At 49.1% G+C, this 20915-nt stretch overlaps 1 protein-coding gene across 1 annotated transcript in view; it reads right to left on the bottom strand.

The window, feature by feature from the left end:
* The window catches only part of LOC135535269 (ELKS/Rab6-interacting/CAST family member 1-like), a 172957-nt gene extending 152297 nt beyond the window's left edge, over positions 1–20660 (bottom strand). Inside the window, exons 1-2 of the mRNA XM_064961942.1 lie at positions 20572–20660; positions 16041–16188 (exon numbers count right to left, since the gene is read on the bottom strand). Coding sequence (XP_064818014.1) covers positions 16041–16188; positions 20572–20660 — 237 coding nt within the window. The remainder of the gene's footprint in view (positions 1–16040; positions 16189–20571) is intronic.
* Between the last annotated feature and the right edge of the window lie 255 nt (positions 20661–20915).

The following is a 20915-nucleotide window of genomic DNA, read 5'->3' on the forward strand; positions in this document are numbered from 1 at the left end:
ACAGCTCCTCCCTGGTGGGACCCACCCTGCTACCCAGTCTGAGGTTACCACAGCTCCTCCCTGGTGGGACCCACCCTGCTACCCAGTCTGAGGTTACCACAGCTCCTCCCTGGTGGGACCCCACCCTGCTACCCAGTCTGAGGTTACCACAGCTCCTCCCTGGTGGGACCCCACCCTGCTACCCAGTCTGAGGTTACCACAGCTCCTCCCTGGTGGGACCCCACCCTGCTACCCAGTCTGAGGTTACCACAGCTCCTCCCTGGTGGGACCCCACCCTGCTACCCAGTCTGAGGTTACCACAGCTCCTCCCTGGTGGGACCCACCCTGCTACCCAGTCTGAGGTTACCACAGCTCCTCCCTGGTGGGACCCACCCTGCTACCCAGTCTGAGGTTACCACAGCTCCTCCCTGGTGGGACCCCACCCTGCTACCCAGTCTGAGGTTACCACAGCTCCTCCCTGGTGGGACCCACCCTGCTACCCAGTCTGAGGTTACCACAGCTCCTCCCTGGTGGGACCCACCCTGCTACCCAGTCTGAGGTTACCACAGCTCCTCCCTGGTGGGACCCCACCCTGCTACCCAGTCTGAGGTTACCACAGCTCCTCCCTGGTGGGACCCCACCCTGCTACCCAGTCTGAGGTTACCACAGCTCCTCCCTGGTGGGACCCCACCCTGCTACATTTACATTACATTTAAGTCATTTAGCAGACGCTCTTATCCAGAGCGACTTACAAATTGGTGAATTCACCTTCTGACATCCAGTGGAACAGCCACTTTACAATAGTGCATCTAAATCATTTAAGGGGGGGTGAGAAGGATTACTTATCCTATCCTAGGTATTCCTTGAAGAGGTGGGGTTTCAGGTGTCTCCGGAAGGTGGTGATTGACTCCGCTGTCCTGGCGTCGTGAGGAGTTTGTTCCACCATTGGGGGCCAGAGCAGCGAACAGTTTTGACTGGGCTGAGCGGGAACTGTACTTCCTCAGTGGTAGGGAGGCGAGCAGGCCAGAGGTGGATGAACGCAGTGCCCTTGTTTGGGTGTAGGGCCTGATCAGAGCCTGGAGGTACTGCGGTGCCGTTCCCCTCACAGCTCCGTAGGCAAGCACCATGGTCTTGTAGCGGATGCGAGCTTCAACTGGAAGCCAGTGGAGAGAGCGGAGGAGCGGGGTGACGTGAGAGAACTTGGGAAGGTTGAACACCAGACGGGCTGCGGCGTTCTGGATGAGTTGTAGGGGTTTGATGGCACAGGCAGGGAGCCCAGCCAACAGCGAGTTGCAGTAATCCAGACGGGAGATGACAAGTGCCTGGATTAGGACCTGCGCCGCTTCCTGTGTGAGGCAGGGTCGTACTCTGCGGATGTTGTAGAGCATGAACCTACAGGAACGGGCCACCGCCTTGATGTTAGTTGAGAACGACAGGGTGTTGTCCAGGATCACGCCAAGGTTCTTAGCGCTCTGGGAGGAGGAAACAATGGAGACTGCTACCCAGTCTGAGGTTACCACAGCTCCTCCCTGGTGGGACCCACCCTGCTACCCAGTCTGAGGTTACCACAGCTCCTCCCTGGTGGGACCCACCCTGCTACCCAGTCTGAGGTTACCACAGCTCCTCCCTGGTGGGACCCACCCTGCTACCCAGTCTGAGGATACCACAGCTCCTCCCTGGTGGGACCCCACCCTGCTACCCAGTCTGAGGTTACCACAGCTCCTCCCTGGTGGGACCCCACCCTGCTACCCAGTGTGGGGTTACCACAGCACCTCCCTGGTGGGACCCCACCCTGCTACCCAGTCTGAGGTTACCACAGCTCCTCCCTGGTGGGACCCCACCCTGCTACCCAGTCTGAGGTTACCACAGCCCCTCCCTGGTGGGACCCCACCCTGCTACCCAGTCTGAGGTTACCACAGCTCCTCCCTGGTGGGACCCACCCTGCTACCCAGTGTGGGGTTACCACAGCTCCTCCCTGGTGGGACCCCACCCTGCTACCCAGTCTGAGGTTACCACAGCTCCTCCCTGGTGGGACCCCACCCTGCTACCCAGTCTGAGGTTACCACAGCTCCTCCCTGGTGGGACCCCACCCTGCTAACCAGTCTGAGGTTACCACAGCTCCTCCCTGGTGGGACCCCACCCTGCTACCCAGTCTGAGGTTACCACAGCTCCTCCCTGGTGGGACCCCACCCTGCTACCCAGTCTGAGGTTACCACAGCTCCTCCCTGGTGGGACCCCACCCTGCTACCCAGTCTGAGGTTACCACAGCTCCTCCCTGGTGGGACCCCACCCTGCTACCCAGTCTGAGGTTACCACAGCTCCTCCCTGGTGGGACCCCACCCTGCTACCCAGTCTGAGGTTACCACAGCTCCTCCCTGGTGGGACCCCACCCTGCTACCCAGTCCCCACCCAGCTCCTCCCTGGGACCCACCCTGCTACCCAGTCTGAGGTTACCACAGCTCCTCCCTGGTGGGACCCCACCCTGCTACCCAGTCTGAGGTTACCACAGCTCCTCCCTGGTGGGACCCCACCCTGCTACCCAGTCTGAGGTTACCACAGCTCCTCCCTGGTGGGACCCCACCCTGCTACCCAGTCTGAGGTTACCACAGCTCCTCCCTGGTGGGAACCCACCCTGCTACCCAGTCTGAGGTTACCACAGCTCCTCCCTGGTGGGACCCCACCCTGCTACCCAGTCTGAGGTTACCACAGCTCCTCCCTGGTGGGACCCACCCTGCTACCCAGTCTGAGGTTACCACAGCCCCTCCCTGGTGGGACCCCACCCTGCTACCCAGTCTGAGGTTACCACAGCCCCTCCCTGGTGGGACCCCACCCTGCTACCCAGTCTGAGGTTACCACAGCTCCTCCCTGGTGGGAACCCACCCTGCTACCCAGTCTGAGGTTACCACAGCTCCTCCCTGGTGGGACCCCACCCTGCTACCCAGTGTGGGGTTACCACAGCTCCTCCCTGGTGGGACCCCACCCTGCTACCCAGTCTGAGGTTACCACAGCTCCTCCCTGGTGGGACCCCACCCTGCTACCCAGTGTGGGGTTACCACAGCTCCTCCCTGGTGGGACCCCACCCTGCTACCCAGTCTGAGGTTACCACAGCTCCTCCCTGGTGGGACCCACCCTGCTACCCAGTCTGAGGTTACCACAGCTCCTCCCTGGTGGGACCCACCCTGCTACCCAGTCTGAGGTTACCACAGCTCCTCCCTGGTGGGACCCCACCCTGCTACCCAGTGTGGGGTTACCACAGCTCCTCCCTGGTGGGACCCCACCCTGCTACCCAGTCTGAGGTTACCACAGCTAGCACAGCGCAGCCAGACTCTGTTTTGAATTTGTCCCAACAGACTAGACTAGCGAACAGGGCGGTATGGAGGGATGTGGCCGTTGCAGGGTCATTGGCCTGCTGTATGGGATGAGATGCTGTGTGTGTATGATGGGACATTACATACTGGAGACCAACAGACTGAGTCAGACGTCAGTTAGAGAACAGGGTTGGCTGTGGGACACCAGGCAGACCTCTTCGGACCGTGGCAGACAGTAGGAGCGTCAAGATTTATTTCCTCACATTTTCTTCTCTCTCTCTCTCTTTCTCCCACTCTCTCTCCCTCTCCCTCTCTCTCATTCTCTCTCTCTCTTTCTCCCACTCTCTCTCCCTCTCCCTCTCTCTCTCTCTCCCATTCTCTCTATCTCTCTCTGTCTCTCTCTGTCTCTGTCTCTCCCTCTCTCTTTCTCTCTCTCTCTCTCACTCTCTCTCCCACTCTCTCTATCTATCTCTCTCTCTCTCTCTATCTCTCTCTATCTATCACTCTCTCTCTCTCCCATTCTCTCTATCTCTCTATCTCTCCCACTCTCTCTATCTATCATTCTCTCTCTATCTATCATTCTCTCTCTCTCTCTCTCTCTCTCTCCCATTCTCTCTCTCTCACTATCTCTCTCTCTCCCATTCTCTCTATCTCTCTCTATCTATCACTCTCTCTCTCTCTCTCTCCCATTCTCTCTATCGCTCTATCTCTCTCACTATCTCTCTCTCTCCCATTCTCTCTATCTCTCTCTATCTATCACTCTCTCTCTCCCATTCTCTCTCTCCCACTCTCTCTATCTCTCTCTCTCTCTCTGTCTGACATGGGTGGATGGAGCCCCAGAGGAGAACCTAAAAATACCCCGTCACTTGATCAACGTCTGGCCCAGGAAGGAGCTCTCTGCCTGGCCGCTCTGCTCTCCTCAGCCCCCTCTTCAAGTCAACCATCACCATCACGTCACTCCAGCCACAGCCCATTACCCACTGACACATTCTCATTTACACACACCTCCGACGGCCAGGCAAGGAGTTTGTGTGTGTGGCCGTCAAACTGACACACACACACACACACACACACACACACACACACACGACAAAGCATGCAAGCACACACTGAAATGCTACAAGACACAGTGCTTAAGGCAGACTGAAGGAAAATCCTACTTAATACAATACAGTCAAATACCTTGATATCACACAGAATGAAACACACACCGCGCTGACACTGATACACACACCCTGATCTACAGTTAACACACACACCCTGCTGTACAGTTAACACACACACCCTGATCTACAGTTAACACACACACCCTGATCTACAGTTAACACACACACCCTGATCTACAGTTAACACACACCCTGATCTACAGTTAACACACACACCCTGATCTACAGTTAACACACACACCCTGATCTACATTTAACACACACCCTGATCTACAGTTAACACACACCCTGATCTACAGTTAACACACACCCTGATCTAGAGTTAACACACACACCTGATCTACAGTTAACACACACACCCTGATCTACAGTTAACACACACCTGATCTACAGTTAACACACACACCTGATCTACAGTTAACACACACACCCTGATCTACAGTTAACACACACACCCTGATCTACATTTAACACACACCCTGATCTACAGTTAACACACACCCTGATCTACAGTTAACACACACCCTGATCTAGAGTTAACACACACCCTGATCTACAGTTAACACACACCCTGATCTACAGTTAACACACACACCCTGATCTACAGTTAACACACACACCCTGATCTACAGTTAACACACACCCTGATCTACAGTTAACACACACCCTGATCTACAGTTAACACACACACCCTGATCTACAGTTAACACACACCCTGATCTACAGTTAACACACACACCGTGATCTACATTTAACACACACCCTGATCTACAGTTAACACACACCCTGATCTACAGTTAACACACACACCCTGATCTAGAGTTAACACACACCTGATCTACAGTTAACACACACACCCTGATCTACAGTTAACACACACACCTGATCTACAGTTAACACACACCCTGATCTACAGTTAACACACACCCTGATCTACAGTTAACACACACACCCTGATCTACAGTTAACACACACACCCTGATCTACAGTTAACACACACACCCTGATCTACAGTTAACACACACCCTGATCTACAGTTAACACACACACCCTGATCTAGAGTTAACACACACCCTGATCTACAGTTAACACACACACCCTGATCTACAGTTAACACACACCCTGATCTACAGTTAACACACACCCTGATCTACAGTTAACACACACACCCTGATCTACAGTTAACACACACACCCTGATCTACAGTTAACACACACCCTGATCTACAGTTAACACACACACCCTGATCTAGAGTTAACACACACCCTGATCTACAGTTAACACACACACCCTGATCTAGAGTTAACACACACCCTGATCTACAGTTACCCTGATCACACACACCCTGATCTACAGTTAACACACACACCCTGATCTACAGTTAACACACACCCTGATCTACAGTTAACACACACCCTGATCTACAGTTAACACACACCCTGATCTACAGTTAACACACACCCTGATCTACAGTTAACACACACCACACACACCCTGATCTACAGTTAACACACACCCTGATGTTAACATGGGAAAAGGCAGGAAATCTCTACTGTGATCCATCAGAGGAAGACAGAACATTATGACGCTTTGATTAGGAGGAAAGGAGAGAGGGAGGGAGGAAAGGAGAGAGGGAGGGAGGAAAGGAGAGAGGGGGGGAGGACAGGAGAGGGGAGGGAGGAAAGGAGAGAGGGAGGGAGGAAAGGAGAGGGGGGAGGAAAGGAGAGAGGGAGGGGGAAAGGAGAGAGGGGGGGAGGAAAGGAGAGAGGGAGGGAGGAAAGGAGAGAGAGGAGGAGGAAAGGAGAGAGGGGGGAGGGAAGGAGGGGGAGGGAGGAAAGGAGAGAGGGAGTGAGGTAGGAGAAGAAGTGGGGTAAAACCACACAAACCATCCCACACCTAGACACACACACGCACACACACACACACACACACACACACACACACACACACACACACACACACACACACACACACACACACACACTGGGAGTAGACAGAAAAGCCTCTGTGTTGTCAGAAACACTCCTTTGGTACTGAGGTGTCATAAATATTTCAAATATGTGGAAGGAGGAGGAGGGATAGTGTTGAGATATGATTAATGGACTGTATCATACATTAATATAATGGACTGGCTTAATACTGCTACCCTCTCCATCTCCCTCTCCCTCTCCCTCTCCCTCTCCCTCTCCCTCTCTCTCCATCTCCCTCTCCCTCTCCCTCTCTCTCCATCTCCCCCTCCATCTCCCTCTCCCTCTCTCTCTCTCCATCTCCCTCTCCCTCTCCATCTCCCTCTCCCTCTCTCTCTCTCTCCATCTCCCCCTCCATCTCCCTCTCCCTCTCTCTCTCTCCATCTCCCTCTCCCTCTCCCTCTCTCTCTCTCCATCTCCCCCTCCATCTCCCTCTCCCTCTCTCTCTCTCCATCTCCATCTCCCTCTCCCCCTCCCTCTCTCTCTCCATCTCCCCCTCCCTCTCCCCCTCTCTCTCTCTTTCTTTCTCTCTCTTTCTTTCCATCTCCCCTCCTGTCTCAACAGGTCCAGACATGATATATATCAGACAGTACATCATGTGTTTTTTGGACAGTGTTTTCAGTGGGGAGTATCTGGCTGAGCTGGGAGCCAACAGGTCACCATTCCACAGAGTTGAGTCTATGTAAGGTTGAGTCAAGGTTAGGTTAGGTTAGGTGTGTGTGTGTGTTTAGGGTTACTGTGTGTGTGTGTGTGTGTGTGTGTGTGTGTGTTTAGGGTTACTGTGAGTGTGTGTGTGTGTGTGTGTGTGTGTGTGTGTGTGTGTGTGTGTGTGTGTGTGTGTGTGTGTGTGTGTGTGTGTGTGTGTGTGTGTGTGTGTGTGTGTGTGTGTGTGTGGGTGTGTGTTTAGGGTTACTGTGTGTGTGTGTGTGTGTGTGTGTGTGTGTGTGTGTGTGTGTGTGTGTGTGTGTGTGTGTGTGTTGGGGTCTGGGTAGGTTAGGTGGAGTTATGTACTGTACGTTGTGTTATACAACGGGTGGGTCTGTTCCTGGATGCTGATTTGTTGAAAGACCATTTTTAAACAAACGATAAACCACAGCTGAGACGGTGGGTCTATTTACTGTTTGATTTGTAGCAGTCAGGTAGAGTTGCCAAAAGGTGTAGAGAAGTCTCACTCCTACATCACTCTCTGTTACCACAGTAACAACACTAGAATCAAGCAGTACTACTCTGGTTCTAATAACTAGATCACTAGTATAGATTACTACTGTATATCTCTACAGGTATATATTACTACTGTATATCTCTACAGGTATAGATTACTACTGTATATCTCTACAGGTATAGATTACTACTGTATATCTCTACAGGTATATATTACTACTGTATATCTCTACAGGTAAGGTAAGGTGAGGTATAGATTAGTTCATAGGTACTGTATATCTCTACAGGTAAGGGTGAGGTATAGATTAGTTCATAGGTATTGTATATCTCTCGAGGTTGGGGTCAGTGGTATAGTAAGATAAGGTGAGGTATATATTAGTTCATAGGTACTGTATATCTCTACAGGTATATATTACTACTGTATATCTCTACAGGTGAGGTGAGGTATAGATTAGTTCATAGGTACTGTATATCTCTACAGGTGAGGTGAGGTATAGATTAGTTCATAGGTACTGTATATCTCTCGAGGTTGGGGTCAGTGGTATAGTAAGATAAGGTGAGGTATAGATTAGTTCATAGGTACTGTATATCTCTACAGGTAAGGGTGAGGTATAGATTAGTTCATAGGTACTGTATATCTCTACAGGTAAGGTGAGGTATAGATTAGTTCATAGGTACTGTATATCTCTACAGGTTGGGGTCAGTGGTATAGTAAGATAAGGTGAGGTATATATTAGTTCATAGGTACTGTATATCTCTACAGGTATAGATTACTACTGTATATATCTACAGGTATAGATTACTAATGTATACCTCTACAGGTAAGGGTGAGGTATAGATTAGTTCATAGGTACTGTATATCTCTACAGGTAAGGGTGAGGTATAGATTAGTTCATAGGTACTGTATATCTCTACAGGTAAGGTGAGGTATAGATTAGTTCATAGGTATTGTATATCTCTACAGGTAAGGTAAGGTATAGATTAGTTCATAGGTACTGTATATCTCTACAGGTAAGGTGAGGTATAGATTAGTTCATAGGTATTGTATATCTCTCGAGGTTGGGGTCAGTGGTATAGTAAGATAAGGTGAGGTATATATTAGTTCATAGGTACTGTATATCTCTACAGGTATATATTACTACTGTATATCTCTACAGGTATAGATTACTAATGTATATATCTACAGGTATAGATTACTAATGTATACCTCTACAGGTAAGGGTGAGGTATAGATTAGTTCATAGGTACTGTATATCTCTACAGGTATAGATTACTACTGTATATATCTACAGGTATAGATTACTAATGTATACCTCTACAGGTAAGGGTGAGGTATAGATTAGTTCATAGGTACTGTATATCTCTACAGGTAAGGTGAGGTATAGATTAGTTCATAGGTATTGTATATCTCTACAGGTAAGGTGAGGTATAGATTAGTTCATAGGTATTGTATATCTCTACAGGTAAGGGTGAGGTATAGATTAGTTCATAGGTACTGTATATCTCTACAGGTAAGGTGAGGTATAGATTAGTATAGTATTGTATATCTCTACAGTTAAGGTGAGGTAGTTCATGTATTGTATATCTCTACAGGTAAGGTGAGGTATAGATTAGTTCATAGGTACTGTATATCTCTACAGGTAAGGTGAGGTATAGATTAGTTCATAGGTACTGTATATCTCTACAGGTAAGGTGAGGTATAGATTAGTTCATAGGTATTGTATATCTCTACAGGTAAGGTGAGGTATAGATTAGTTCATAGGTATTGTATATCTCTACAGGTAAGGTGAGGTATAGATTAGTTCATAGGTATTGTATATCTCTACAGGTAAGGTGAGGTATAGATTAGTTCATAGGTACTGTATATCTCTACAGGTAAGGTAAGGTATAGATTAGTTCATAGGTATTGTATATCTCTACAGGTAAGGTGAGGTATAGATTAGTTCATAGGTATTGTATATCTCTACAGGTGAGGTGAGGTATAGATTAGTTCATAGGTACTGTATATCTCTACAGGTAAGGTGAGGTATAGATTAGTTCATAGGTACTGTATATCTCTACAGGTAAGGTGAGGTATAGATTAGTTCATAGGTACTGTATATCTCTCGAGGTTGGGGTCAGTGGTATAGTATGATACGGTGAGGTACGGTGAGTGCAGTAGATGGGATAATGCCATAGAGTTGCCAAAGCAGTCTCAGTCCTCAACCTCTGTTACCGTAGTAATACCACAACCAAACTAGTCAGTGATAGTCAAGTAATGCCTCAGGTAAAAACTCAATCATAACCAAAACACAAGACCCCTTACTATGGATCAAAACATTAGTCTGCCTGAGCTTTACTTCAGTTTTACAGTCTTGAGGAAGGAAGTTTAAACACAGTGGTCACACATACACACAGCTGCTCTTCGTATAGAGACTGTATACCAGTACAGTGTGTAGTATAACTGGGTACAGTTTGTAGTATATCAGTATAGTTTGAAGTATAACTGGGTACAGTTTGTAGTATATCAGTATAGTTTGAAGTATAACTGGGTACAGTTTGTAGTATATCAGTATAGTTTGAAGTATAACTGGGTACAGTTTGCAGTATATCAGTAGTGTAGTATAACTGGGTACAGTTTGCAGTATATCAGTAGTGTGTAGTATACGGGGTACAGTTTTTGTAACAGTAACAGTGTAACTACACATCCATAGTGGAGACAGTAACAGTGTAACTACACATCCATAGTGGAGACAGTAACAGTGTTACTACATAGTGGAGACAGTAACAGTGTTACTACGTAGTGGAGACAGTAACAGTGTTACTACATAGTGGAGACAGTAACAGTGTTACTACATAGTGGAGACAGTAACAGTGTTACTACATAGTGGAGACAGTAACAGTGTTACTACACCTAGTGGAGACAGTAACAGTGTTACTACATAGTGGAGACAGTAACAGTGTTACTACACATCCATAGTGGAGACAGTAACAGTGTTACTACACATCCATAGTGGAGACAGTAACAGTGTTACTACACATCCATAGTGGAGACAGTAACAGTGTTACTACGTGGTGGAGACAGTAACAGTGTCACCAGCAGGGAATCATCCAGCCATCTGAGAACATACTTTACACTGAGAAACATGTATCTTCTCCTGTCTGTGTGTGTGTGTGTGTGTGTGTGTGTGTGTGTGTGTGTGTGTGTGTGTGTGTGTGTGTGTGTGTGTGTGTGTGTGTGTGTGTGTGTGCGTGCGTGCGTGCGTGTTTGTGTGTGTGTGTGTGTTTGTGTGTGTTTGTGGGTGTTTGTGTGTGCGTGTGTGTGTGTGTGTGTGTGTGAGACTGGGTGTGTGTTTGTGTGTGTTTATGTATGTGTGTGTGGTAAAGGGGAGGAACAGCATTCCTGGGTTAATTGTGCTGTGAGTCATGTGATCTCCTGCCTGCATACCTCTTCTCCATTTAATCAGCAGGCAGTTCATTCACAACTCAACCTCTAACACAACCTCTAACAACACAACCTCTAACAACACAACCTCTAACAACACAACCTCTAACAACACAACCTCTAACAACACAACCTCTAACAACACAACCTGTAACACAATCTCTAAAAACACAACCTCTAACAACAGAACCTCTAACAACACAACCTCTAACAACACAACCTGTAACAACACAATCTCTAACAACACAACCTCTAACAACACAACCTCTAACAACACAACCTCTAACAACAACCTCTCTAATCTCTAAAAACACAACCTCTAACAACACAACCTGTAACAACAAGAACCTCTAACACAACCTCTAACAACACAACTAACAACACAATCTCTAACAACACAACCTGTGAACAACACAACCTCTAACAACACAACCTCTAACAACACAACCTCTAACAACACAACCTCTAACAACACAACCTCTAACAACACAACCCTCTAACAACACAGCCTCTAACAACACAACCTCTAACAACACAACTAACAACACAACCTCTAACAACACAACCTCTAACAACACAACCTCTAACAACACAACCTGTAACACAATCTCTAAAAACCTAACCTCTAACAACACAACCTCTAACAACACAACCTCTAACAACACAACCTCTAACAACACAACCTCTAACAACACAACCTCTAACAACACAACCTCTAACAACACAACCTCTAACAACACAACCTCTAACAACACAACCTCTAACAACACAACCTCTAACAACACAATCTCTAACAACACAACCTCTGACAACACAACCTCTAACAACACAACCTCTAACAACACAACCTCTAACAACACAACCTCTAACAACACAACCTCTAACAACACACCCTCTAACAACACAACCTCTAACAACACAACCTCTAACAACACAACCTCTAACAACACAACCTCTAAAAACACAACCTGTAACAACACAACCTCTAAAAACACAACCTCTAACAACACAACCTCTAACAACACAACCTCTAACAACACAACTTCTAACAACACAACCTCTAACAACACAACCTCTAACAACACAACCTCTAACAACATGGACAACCTCTAACAACACAACCTCTAACAGGAAGGAGACATGGAGCAGTCAGGGGGAGGAAGGACAGGAGGGGGAGACATGGAGGAAGGAGGGTAGGAGGGGGAGACATGGAGCAGTCAGGGGGAGGAAGGGGGGTAGGAGGGGGAGACATGGAGGAAGGGAGGGTAGGAGGGGGAGACATGGAGCAGTCAGGGGAGGAAGGGGGGTAGGAGGGGGAGACATGGAGGAAGGGAGGGTAGGAGGGGGAGACATGGAGCAGTCAGGGGAGGAAGGGGGGTAGGAGGGGAGACATGGAGGAAGGGAGGGTAGGAGGGGGGACATGGAGCAGTCAGGGGGAGGAAGGGGGGTAGGAGGGGGGAGACATGGAGGAAGGGAGGGTAGGAGACAGACATGGAGGAGTCAGGGGGAGGAAGGGGGTAGGAGGGGAGACATGGAGCAGTCAGGGGGAGGAAGGGGGGTAGGAGGGGGGACATAGAGCAGTAGGGTAGGAGGGGGGGATACATGGAGCAGTCAGGGGGAGGAAGGGGGTAGGAGGGGGAGACATGGAGGAAGGGAGGGTAGGAGGGGGAGACATGGAGCCGCCAGGGGGAGGAAGGGGGGTAGGAGGGGGAGACATGTCAGGTGTTTGCTGGTTAAAAGGCCTCCAAGGCCACACTTATGAATGACCTCTGACCTTTAGGGGCACCCCCACCGCCAACCTTCAGTCAGTCAGGTTAGAGCAAGTTGTCACACAGATGCGCACACACACACACACACACACACACACACACACACACACACACACACACACACACACACACACACACACACACACACACACACACACACACACAGGGCCTAGGATGGGGCTCTAAGCTCCAATCTCCTACTCTGACAATCATTTCCTGTGGAATGTTGTCAGCTGATATAACCTGCCACTCAGAGGAGAGAGGGAGGGAGGAAGGAAGGAAGGGGGCAGGGAGGGAGAGTTCAGAGAGAGAGGTAGGGGAGTGAAAGAGGAAGTGTACAGGGGAGGGAGAGAGAAGAGAGAGAGGGGGAGAAAGAGAGGGAGGGAGGGGCAGGGAGGGAGAGAGAAGAGAGGGGAGATAGAGAGTGGAAGTGTACAGGGAGGGAGAGAGAAGAGAGAGAGGGAGGGTACAGGGAGGGAGAGAGAAGAAGAGAGGGAGGAGAGAGAGAGAGGATGGGTACAGGGAGGGAGAGAGAGAGAGAGAGGGAGGGGAGAAACAGAATAAGGGAGGGGGCAGGGAGGGAGAGAGAAGAGAGAGAGGGTGGGGAGAATGAGAGGGAGGGAAGGGGGCAGGGAGGGAGAGAGAAGAGAGGGAGGGAAGAAAGAGAGGGAGGGAGGGGAGAAAGAGGGGGAGGGAGAAGAGAGGGATGGAGGGAGAATGAGGAGGGAGGGAGGGTAAGCAGGGAGGTCTGTGCTGTTTAGACTGTTTGTTTTGGTGGGGGCGTGAATTGTGTACATATGTGTGTGTGTTGAGTTTGTAGTTGGAATAGGGAGATGTGTGTGTGTGTGTGTGTGTGTGTGTGTGTGTGTGTGTGTGTGTGTGTGTGTGTGTGTGTTTAGAGATGGGTTTGTGGGCACCTGGGGGAGGAGCTGAATAATCCTAAAATTACCCTCACTGGCAGGGCTTGTGGTCTCACATCTGTACCCTGTTAGACTCTGTCCTCTCCTCCGCTCCCCCTCTCCCCCTCTCCTCAGTTCCCCTGTCCTCTCCTCTATCCCTCTCTCCTCTCCCCTATCCCTCTCTCCTCTCCTCGGTTCCCCCTCTCCTCTATCCCTCTCTCCTCTCCCCTATCCCTCTCTCCTCTCCTCTTCCCTTTCCCCTCTCCTCTTCTCTATCCCTCTCTCCTCCTCCTCTCCTCTATCCCTCTCTCCTCTCCTCGGTTCCCCCTCTCCTCAGTTCCCCTGTCCTCTCCTCTATCCCTCTCTCCCCCTCTCCTCAGTTCCCCTGTCCTCTCCTCTATCCCTCTCTCCTCTCCTCTCCTCTATCCCTCTCTCCTCTCCTCGGTTCCCCCTCTCCTCAGTTCCCCTGTCCTCTCCTCTTCCCTCTCTCCTCTCCTCTCCTCTATCCCTCTCTCCTCTCCTCTTCCCTATCCCCCTCTCCTCAGTTCCCCTCTCCTCTCCTCTATCCCTCTCTCCTCTCCTCTCCTCTATCCCTCTCTCCTCTCCTCGGTTCCCCCTCTCCTCTATCCCTCTCTCCTCTCCTCTATCCCTCTCTCCTCTCCTCTTCCCTATCCCCCTCTCCTCAGTTCCCCTCTCCTCTCCTCTATCCCTCTCTCCTCTCCTCTCCTCTCCTCTATCTCTCTCTCCTCTCCTCTCCTCTATCCCTCTCTCCTCTCCTCTTCCCTATCCCCCTCTCCTCAGTTCCCCTCTCCTCTCCTCTATCCCTCTCTCCTCTCCTCTCCTCTATCCCTCTCTCCTCTCCTCGGTTCCCCCTCTCCTCTATCCCTCTCTCCTCTCCCCTATCCCTCTCTCCTCTCCTCGGTTCCCCCTCTCCTCTATCCCTCTCTCCTCTCCCCTATCCCTCTCTCCTCTCCTCGGTTCCCCCTCTCCTCAGTTCCCCTGTCCTCTCCTCTTCTCTATCCCTCTCTCCTCTCCTCTCCCCTATCCCTCTCTCCTCTCCTCGGTTCCCCCTCTCCTCGGTTCCCCCTCTCCTCTATCCCTCTCTCCTCTCCTCTTCCCTATCCCTCTCTTCTCCTCTATCCCTCTCTCCTCTCCTCTTCCCTATCCCTCTCTTCTCCTCTATCCCTCTCTCATCTCCTCTATCCCTCTCTCCTCTCCTCTTCCCTATCCCTCTCTTCTCCTCTATCCCTCTCTCATCTCCTCTATCCCTCTCTCTTCTCCTCTATCCCTCTCTCCTCCCCTCTACCACTCTCTCCTCTCCTCTATCCCTCTCTCCTCTCCTCTATCCCTCTCTCCTCTCCTCTATCCCTCTCTCCTCTCCTCTATCCCTCTCTCCTCTCCTCTACTCCTCTCTCCTCTCCTCTACTCCTCTCTCCTCTCCTCTATCCCTCTCTTCTCCTCTATCCCTCTCTCATCTCCTCTATCCCTCTCTCCTCTCCTCTTCCCTATCCCTCTCTTCTCCTCTATCCCTCTCTCATCTCCTCTATCCCTCTCTCTTCTCCTCTATCCCTCTCTCTTCTCCTCTATCCCTCTCTCCTCCCCTCTACCACTCTCTCCTCTCCTCTATCCCTCTCTCCTCTCCTCTATCCCTCTCTCCTCTCCTCTATCCCTCTCTTCTCTCCTCTATCTCTCCTCTCCTCTCCTCTATCCCTCTCTCCTCTCCTCTATCCCTCTCTCCTCTCCTCTATCTCTCCTCCCCTCTCCTCTACTCCTCTCTCCTCTCCTCTATCCCTCTCTCCTCTCCTCTACCCCTCCCTCCTCTCCTCTATCCCTCTCCTCTATCTCTCCTCTCCTCTATCCCTCTCCCCTCTCCTCTACTCCTCTCTCCTCTCCTCTATCCCTCTCTCCTCTCCTCTACCCCTCCCTCCTCTCCTCTATCCCTCTCCTCTATCCCTCTCTCCTCTCCTCTATCCATCTCTCCTCTCCTTTCCTGTCCTCTCCATTCACATCTCTACTATTTCCCCCTGTCTTCTCCTTATCCCTGCTACAGTTCCCCTCCTATCTCTATCTCCCTCTGTTCTTTCTGCCTTTCCTCTAGTCTTCTCCCACCTCTATCCCCCTCCATATGTAACCTCTTTAAGTTACGCCTACAAACAAATCACAGATGATGAAATCAGGTTTACAATCCTCCCAGTCCCCATATTACTGTCACTTCCTGTTCTGTCACCCAGCATATAGATTCCATAGAAAGGAGACTGCAATGGCAGCTATCCTTAAGCCTTCGAAGCCACGATGAGTGTCTAGACCCCAGTCATGTGACAGAGGCCACCCAGGTCATGTGACGAGGGAGTGTTGAATGGTTCGTACCTGTTGTTTGAGCTGTTGTACCAGGCTGTCCTTCTCTCTCTTCAGCATGGCCACCTCGTCCTGCGTCTTCTTCTTCTTGGACGAGGACAGCTCCAGCAGGGCGATGTTGGCATCCTTCTCACTGATGGCTGCTAACAGCGCCTCCTGTCTGTCAAGGACACAGATTACAACACACTGTTAGGATTCAGAGAGTTATTAGACAACTCATTTAGGATGTATTCAGTCAGGAAATACAAGGTGGAGTTTTAAAGCCAGGATATACAAAGCGGGATGTATGGAATTAATTGATTGGAATATACTGATTTTCTTAAAAGGAGAAATAGATTGAAGTTAGCCTGGTGCAATTTGGCATGACAATGACCATAGGAGTAAACAAGACAACACAAATAGATCTGGGACCAGGCTAAGAGTCAAGTGAGAGGTGACATAAATATCTTCATTGACTTTATTGAGACTTCAGTGAGTCCTGCCAAGCTAATATCAACACTGGTTCCCTACAGAGATAAAGGTGGTTCCACGGCTCTGTGACGTCCCTCAGCCAATGTCTACAATCAGCCACATGCTACAGGAAATGTATTCTAATCAAAGACGTTTAAACACTGTATTCCCTATTGGGCCGGTTCTGGAAACCTCCGTCCGTGATCAAACCTTATAAACCTCAGTGGCCGTGTTTCAGTTAGTGTAGCAGGTAAAAGGTGCTATTGATGCCCTGTGTGTGTGTGTGTGTGTGTGTGTGTGATAGTTAGTGTGTGTGTGTGTGTGATGTGGTGCCCATTCCCTGCCACCCTCAGGGCCTGAGTGTGTGTTTTGCCAAGGACCGAGGAAGGGAGGGGGGAGGGGACTTCACAGGGCTAGGGGCCAAAGGCTAGCTAGGGGGTAGGGAATAGGTGTTAGGGGGTAGGAAAGGAGGAAAGGGCAAGGGAGAAGTGGGAAAGGGGTAGGGGGCTAGGGTAGGGGGTAGAAGGAATGAGATATAGGGTTAGGGTAGAGGTAGAAGGAATGAGCTATAGGGTTAGGGTAGGGGTAGAGGGAATGATATATATGGTTAGGGTAAGGGGTAGAGGGAATGAGATATAGGGTAGGGAGTAGAGGTAGAGGGAATGAGATATAGGGTTAGGGTAGGGGGAATGAGATATAGGGTAGGGAGTAGAGGTAGAGGGAATGAGATATAGGGTAGGGGTAGAGGTAGAGGGAATGAGATATAGGGTAGGGGGTAGAGGTAGAGGGAATGAGATATAGGGTAGGGAGTAGGGGTAGAGGGAATGAGATATAGGATTAGGGTAGAGGTAGAGGGAATGAGATATAGGGTAGGGAGTAGGGGTAGAGGGAATGAGATATAGGGTTAGGGTAGGGGGAATGAGCTATAGGGTAGGGAGTAGAGGTAGAAGGAATGAGATATAGGGTTAGGGTAGAGGTAGAGGGAATGAGATATAGTGTTAGGGTGGGGGGGAGGGAATGAGATATAGGGTAGGGAGTAGGGGTAGAGGGAATGAGCTATAGGGTAGAGGGAATGAGATATAGGGTAGGGGGTAGAGGTAGAGGGAATGAGATATAGGGTTAGGGTAGAGGTAGAGGGAATGAGATATAGGGTTAGGGTAGAGGTAGAGGGAATGAGATATAGGGTTAGGGTAGGGGGAATGAGATATAGGGTAGGGAGTAGAGGTAGAGGGAATGAGATATAGGGTTAGGGAGTAGGGGTAGAGGGAATGAGCTATAGAGTTATGGTAGGGGGAATGAGCTATAGGATTAGGGTAGAGGTAGAGGGAATGAGATATAGGGTAGGGGTAGAGGGAATGAGATATAGGGTAGGGAGTAGAGGTAGAGGGAATGAGATATAGGGTTAGGGTAGGGGTAGAGGGAATGAGATATAGGGTTAGGGTAGTGGTAGAGGGAATGAGATATAGGGTTAGGGTAGGGGTAGGGGGAATGAGATATAGGGTAGGGAGTAGAGGTAGAGGGAATGTTATATAGGGTTAGGGTAGGGGGTAGAGGGAATGAGCTATAGGGTATAGGGTAGAGGGAATGAGATATAGGGTAGGGAGTAGGGGTAGAGGGAATGAGATATAGGGTAGGGAGTAGGGGTAGAGGGAATGAGCTATAGAGTTATGGTAGGGGGAATGAGCTATAGGATTAGGGTAGAGGTAGAGGGAATGAGATATAGGGTAGGGAGTAGGGGTAGAGGGAATGAGCTATAGGGTTATGGTAGGGGGAATGAGCTATAGGATTAGGGTAGAGGTAGAGGGAATGAGCTATAGGGTTAGGGTAGGGGTAGGTAGAGGGAATGTTATATAGGGTTAGGGTAGGGGGTAGAGGGAATGAGCTATAGGGTTAGGGTAGAGGGAATGAGATATAGGGTTATAGGGTGGAGGTAGAGGGAATGAGCTATAGGGTTAGGGTGGAGGGGGAGGGAATGAGCTAGTGATCTCTCCCTCTACCCCCCCTCTCTCCCCTCCCTCTCTTTCTCTCTCCCCCTCTCCCGATCTCTCCCCCTCCCTCTCTTTTTCTCTCCACCTCCTTCTCTGTCTCTCTCTCTCCCCTTCCCTCTCTTTCTCTCTCTATCACAATTCTATGGAAGTCATCAGTGTTAACCCCACCAGTCAGACCTCTGTGTTAATCAGGACAGCACAGCTTTGTGTTTCCGTCCCCCGTGCCAGGGGAAGGGTAGAGGTCCTACTTTACCAGGCCTGGTGCCAACTTCACCCTTCCCTATGTCCCTTCTCTCTCTCTCTCTCTCTCTGTCTCTCTCTCCGTCTCTCTCTCTCTCCGTCTCTCTCTCTCTCTCTCTCTCTGTCTCTCTCTCCGTCTCTCTCTCTCTCCGTCTCTCTCTCTCTCTCTGTCTCTCTCTCCGTCTCTCTCTCTCTCAGTCTCTCTCTCTGTCTCTCTCTCTCCGTCTCTCTCTCTCTCAATTCATATCGATTCAATTTAAGGGTTTTATTGGCAGGGGAAACATGTGTTAACATTGCCAAAGCAAGTAAAGTAGATAATATTCAAAAGTGAAATAAACAATAAAAATGAACAGTAAACATTACACTCACAGAAGTTCCAAAATAATAAAGACATTACAAATGTCATATTATATATATACAGTGTTGTAACAATGTACAAATGGTTAAAATACACAAGGGAAAATAAATAAACATAAATATGGGTTTACAATGGTGTTTGTGGTATTTCACCCAGTAGATATGGGAGTTTAACTAAATTGGGTTTGTTATTTAATTCGTTGTGGATCTCCCTCTCTCTATCTATCTAACTCTCTACCACCCTTTCTCTCACTCACATCCAGGACACTGAAGAATCATCTGACCCAAATCTGTCCAGAAAATAGTGACATCAGATCACTTGGGAAGCCATCTGCACACACACACACACACACACACACACACACACACACACACACACACACACACACACACACACACACACACACACACACACACACACACACACACACACACACAAACACACACACACACACACACACAGGCTGTTGTACGTGGAGAAACACAGCCAAGGTTATTCTGTATGTTTTTTAATGCTGTATAAACACTGACATAGAGGGCTGTACAGAGCAACCATTCTACTCCTCCACCTGGTTCCCCCAGCCTCCTAGTACCATTACACTGGGCAGGATTCATCACTAACCTGTTGGAGTCCTTTTGACCATCAGATCAAACATCATATGTATACTCACTCACACACCCATTAAGATACAGTCAAAAATACACTTAAACACACACATACTGTACCAGAACATACCAGAACACACCAGAACACACCAGAACACTTCAGAACACACCATAACACTTCAGAACACACCAGAACATACCAGAACACACCAGAACACACCATAACACACCATAACATACCAGAACACAACAGAACACACCATAACACTTCAGAACACACCAGAACACCTTAGAACACACCAGAACACTTCAGAACACACCAGAACATACCAGAACACACCGGAACACACCAGAACACACCAGAACACACCAGAACACTTCAGAACACACCAGAACACACCATAACACTTCAGAACGTACCAGAACACACCAGAACGCACCAGAACACACCAGAACACACCAGAACACACCAGAACACACCAGAACACTTCAGAACACACCAGAACATACCAGAACACTTCAGAACACACCAGAACACACCAGAACACTTTAGAACACACCAGAACACTTTAGAACACACCAGAACATACCAGAACACTTCAGAACACACCAGAACATACCAGAACACACCAGTACATCCCAGAACACACCAGTACCTACCAGAACATACTGGAACACACCAGAACATACCAGAACACACCAGTACATACCACAACACACCAGAACATAGGTAAATAGATAAATACATTCAGTGACCAACACCCGGTTCCCAAGACATGAATCTCCTGTGTGCATGGTCACACACACACAGCTGCTGGCTTCAACCGACAAATGACCAGGGGTCTGGACCAACGCTTGAAGTCTGAACTTCTAACCAGCTGGTCTGACAAATGACCATATACTGTCCACCTGAACACTGGGGCTTGAAGTCTGAACATCGTTTCAATATACTGTCCACCTGGTCTGAACACTGGTTAATGGTCAGGTACATCGTTTCAATATACTGTCCACCTGGTCTGAACACTGGTTAATGGTCAGGTACATCGCTTCAATATACTGTCCACCTGGTCTGAACACTGGTTAATGGTCAGGTACATCGCTTCAATATACTGTCCACCTGGTCTGAACACTGGTTAATGGTCAGGTACATCGTTTCAATATACTGTCCACCTGGTCTGAACACTGGTTAATGGTCAGGTACATCGTTTCAATATACTGTCCACCTGGTCTGAACACTGGTTAATGG

This window comes from Oncorhynchus masou, unplaced genomic scaffold, assembly GCF_036934945.1.
Source record: "Oncorhynchus masou masou isolate Uvic2021 unplaced genomic scaffold, UVic_Omas_1.1 unplaced_scaffold_469, whole genome shotgun sequence".
In the NCBI taxonomy this organism is placed as follows: Eukaryota; Metazoa; Chordata; class Actinopteri; order Salmoniformes; family Salmonidae; genus Oncorhynchus; species Oncorhynchus masou.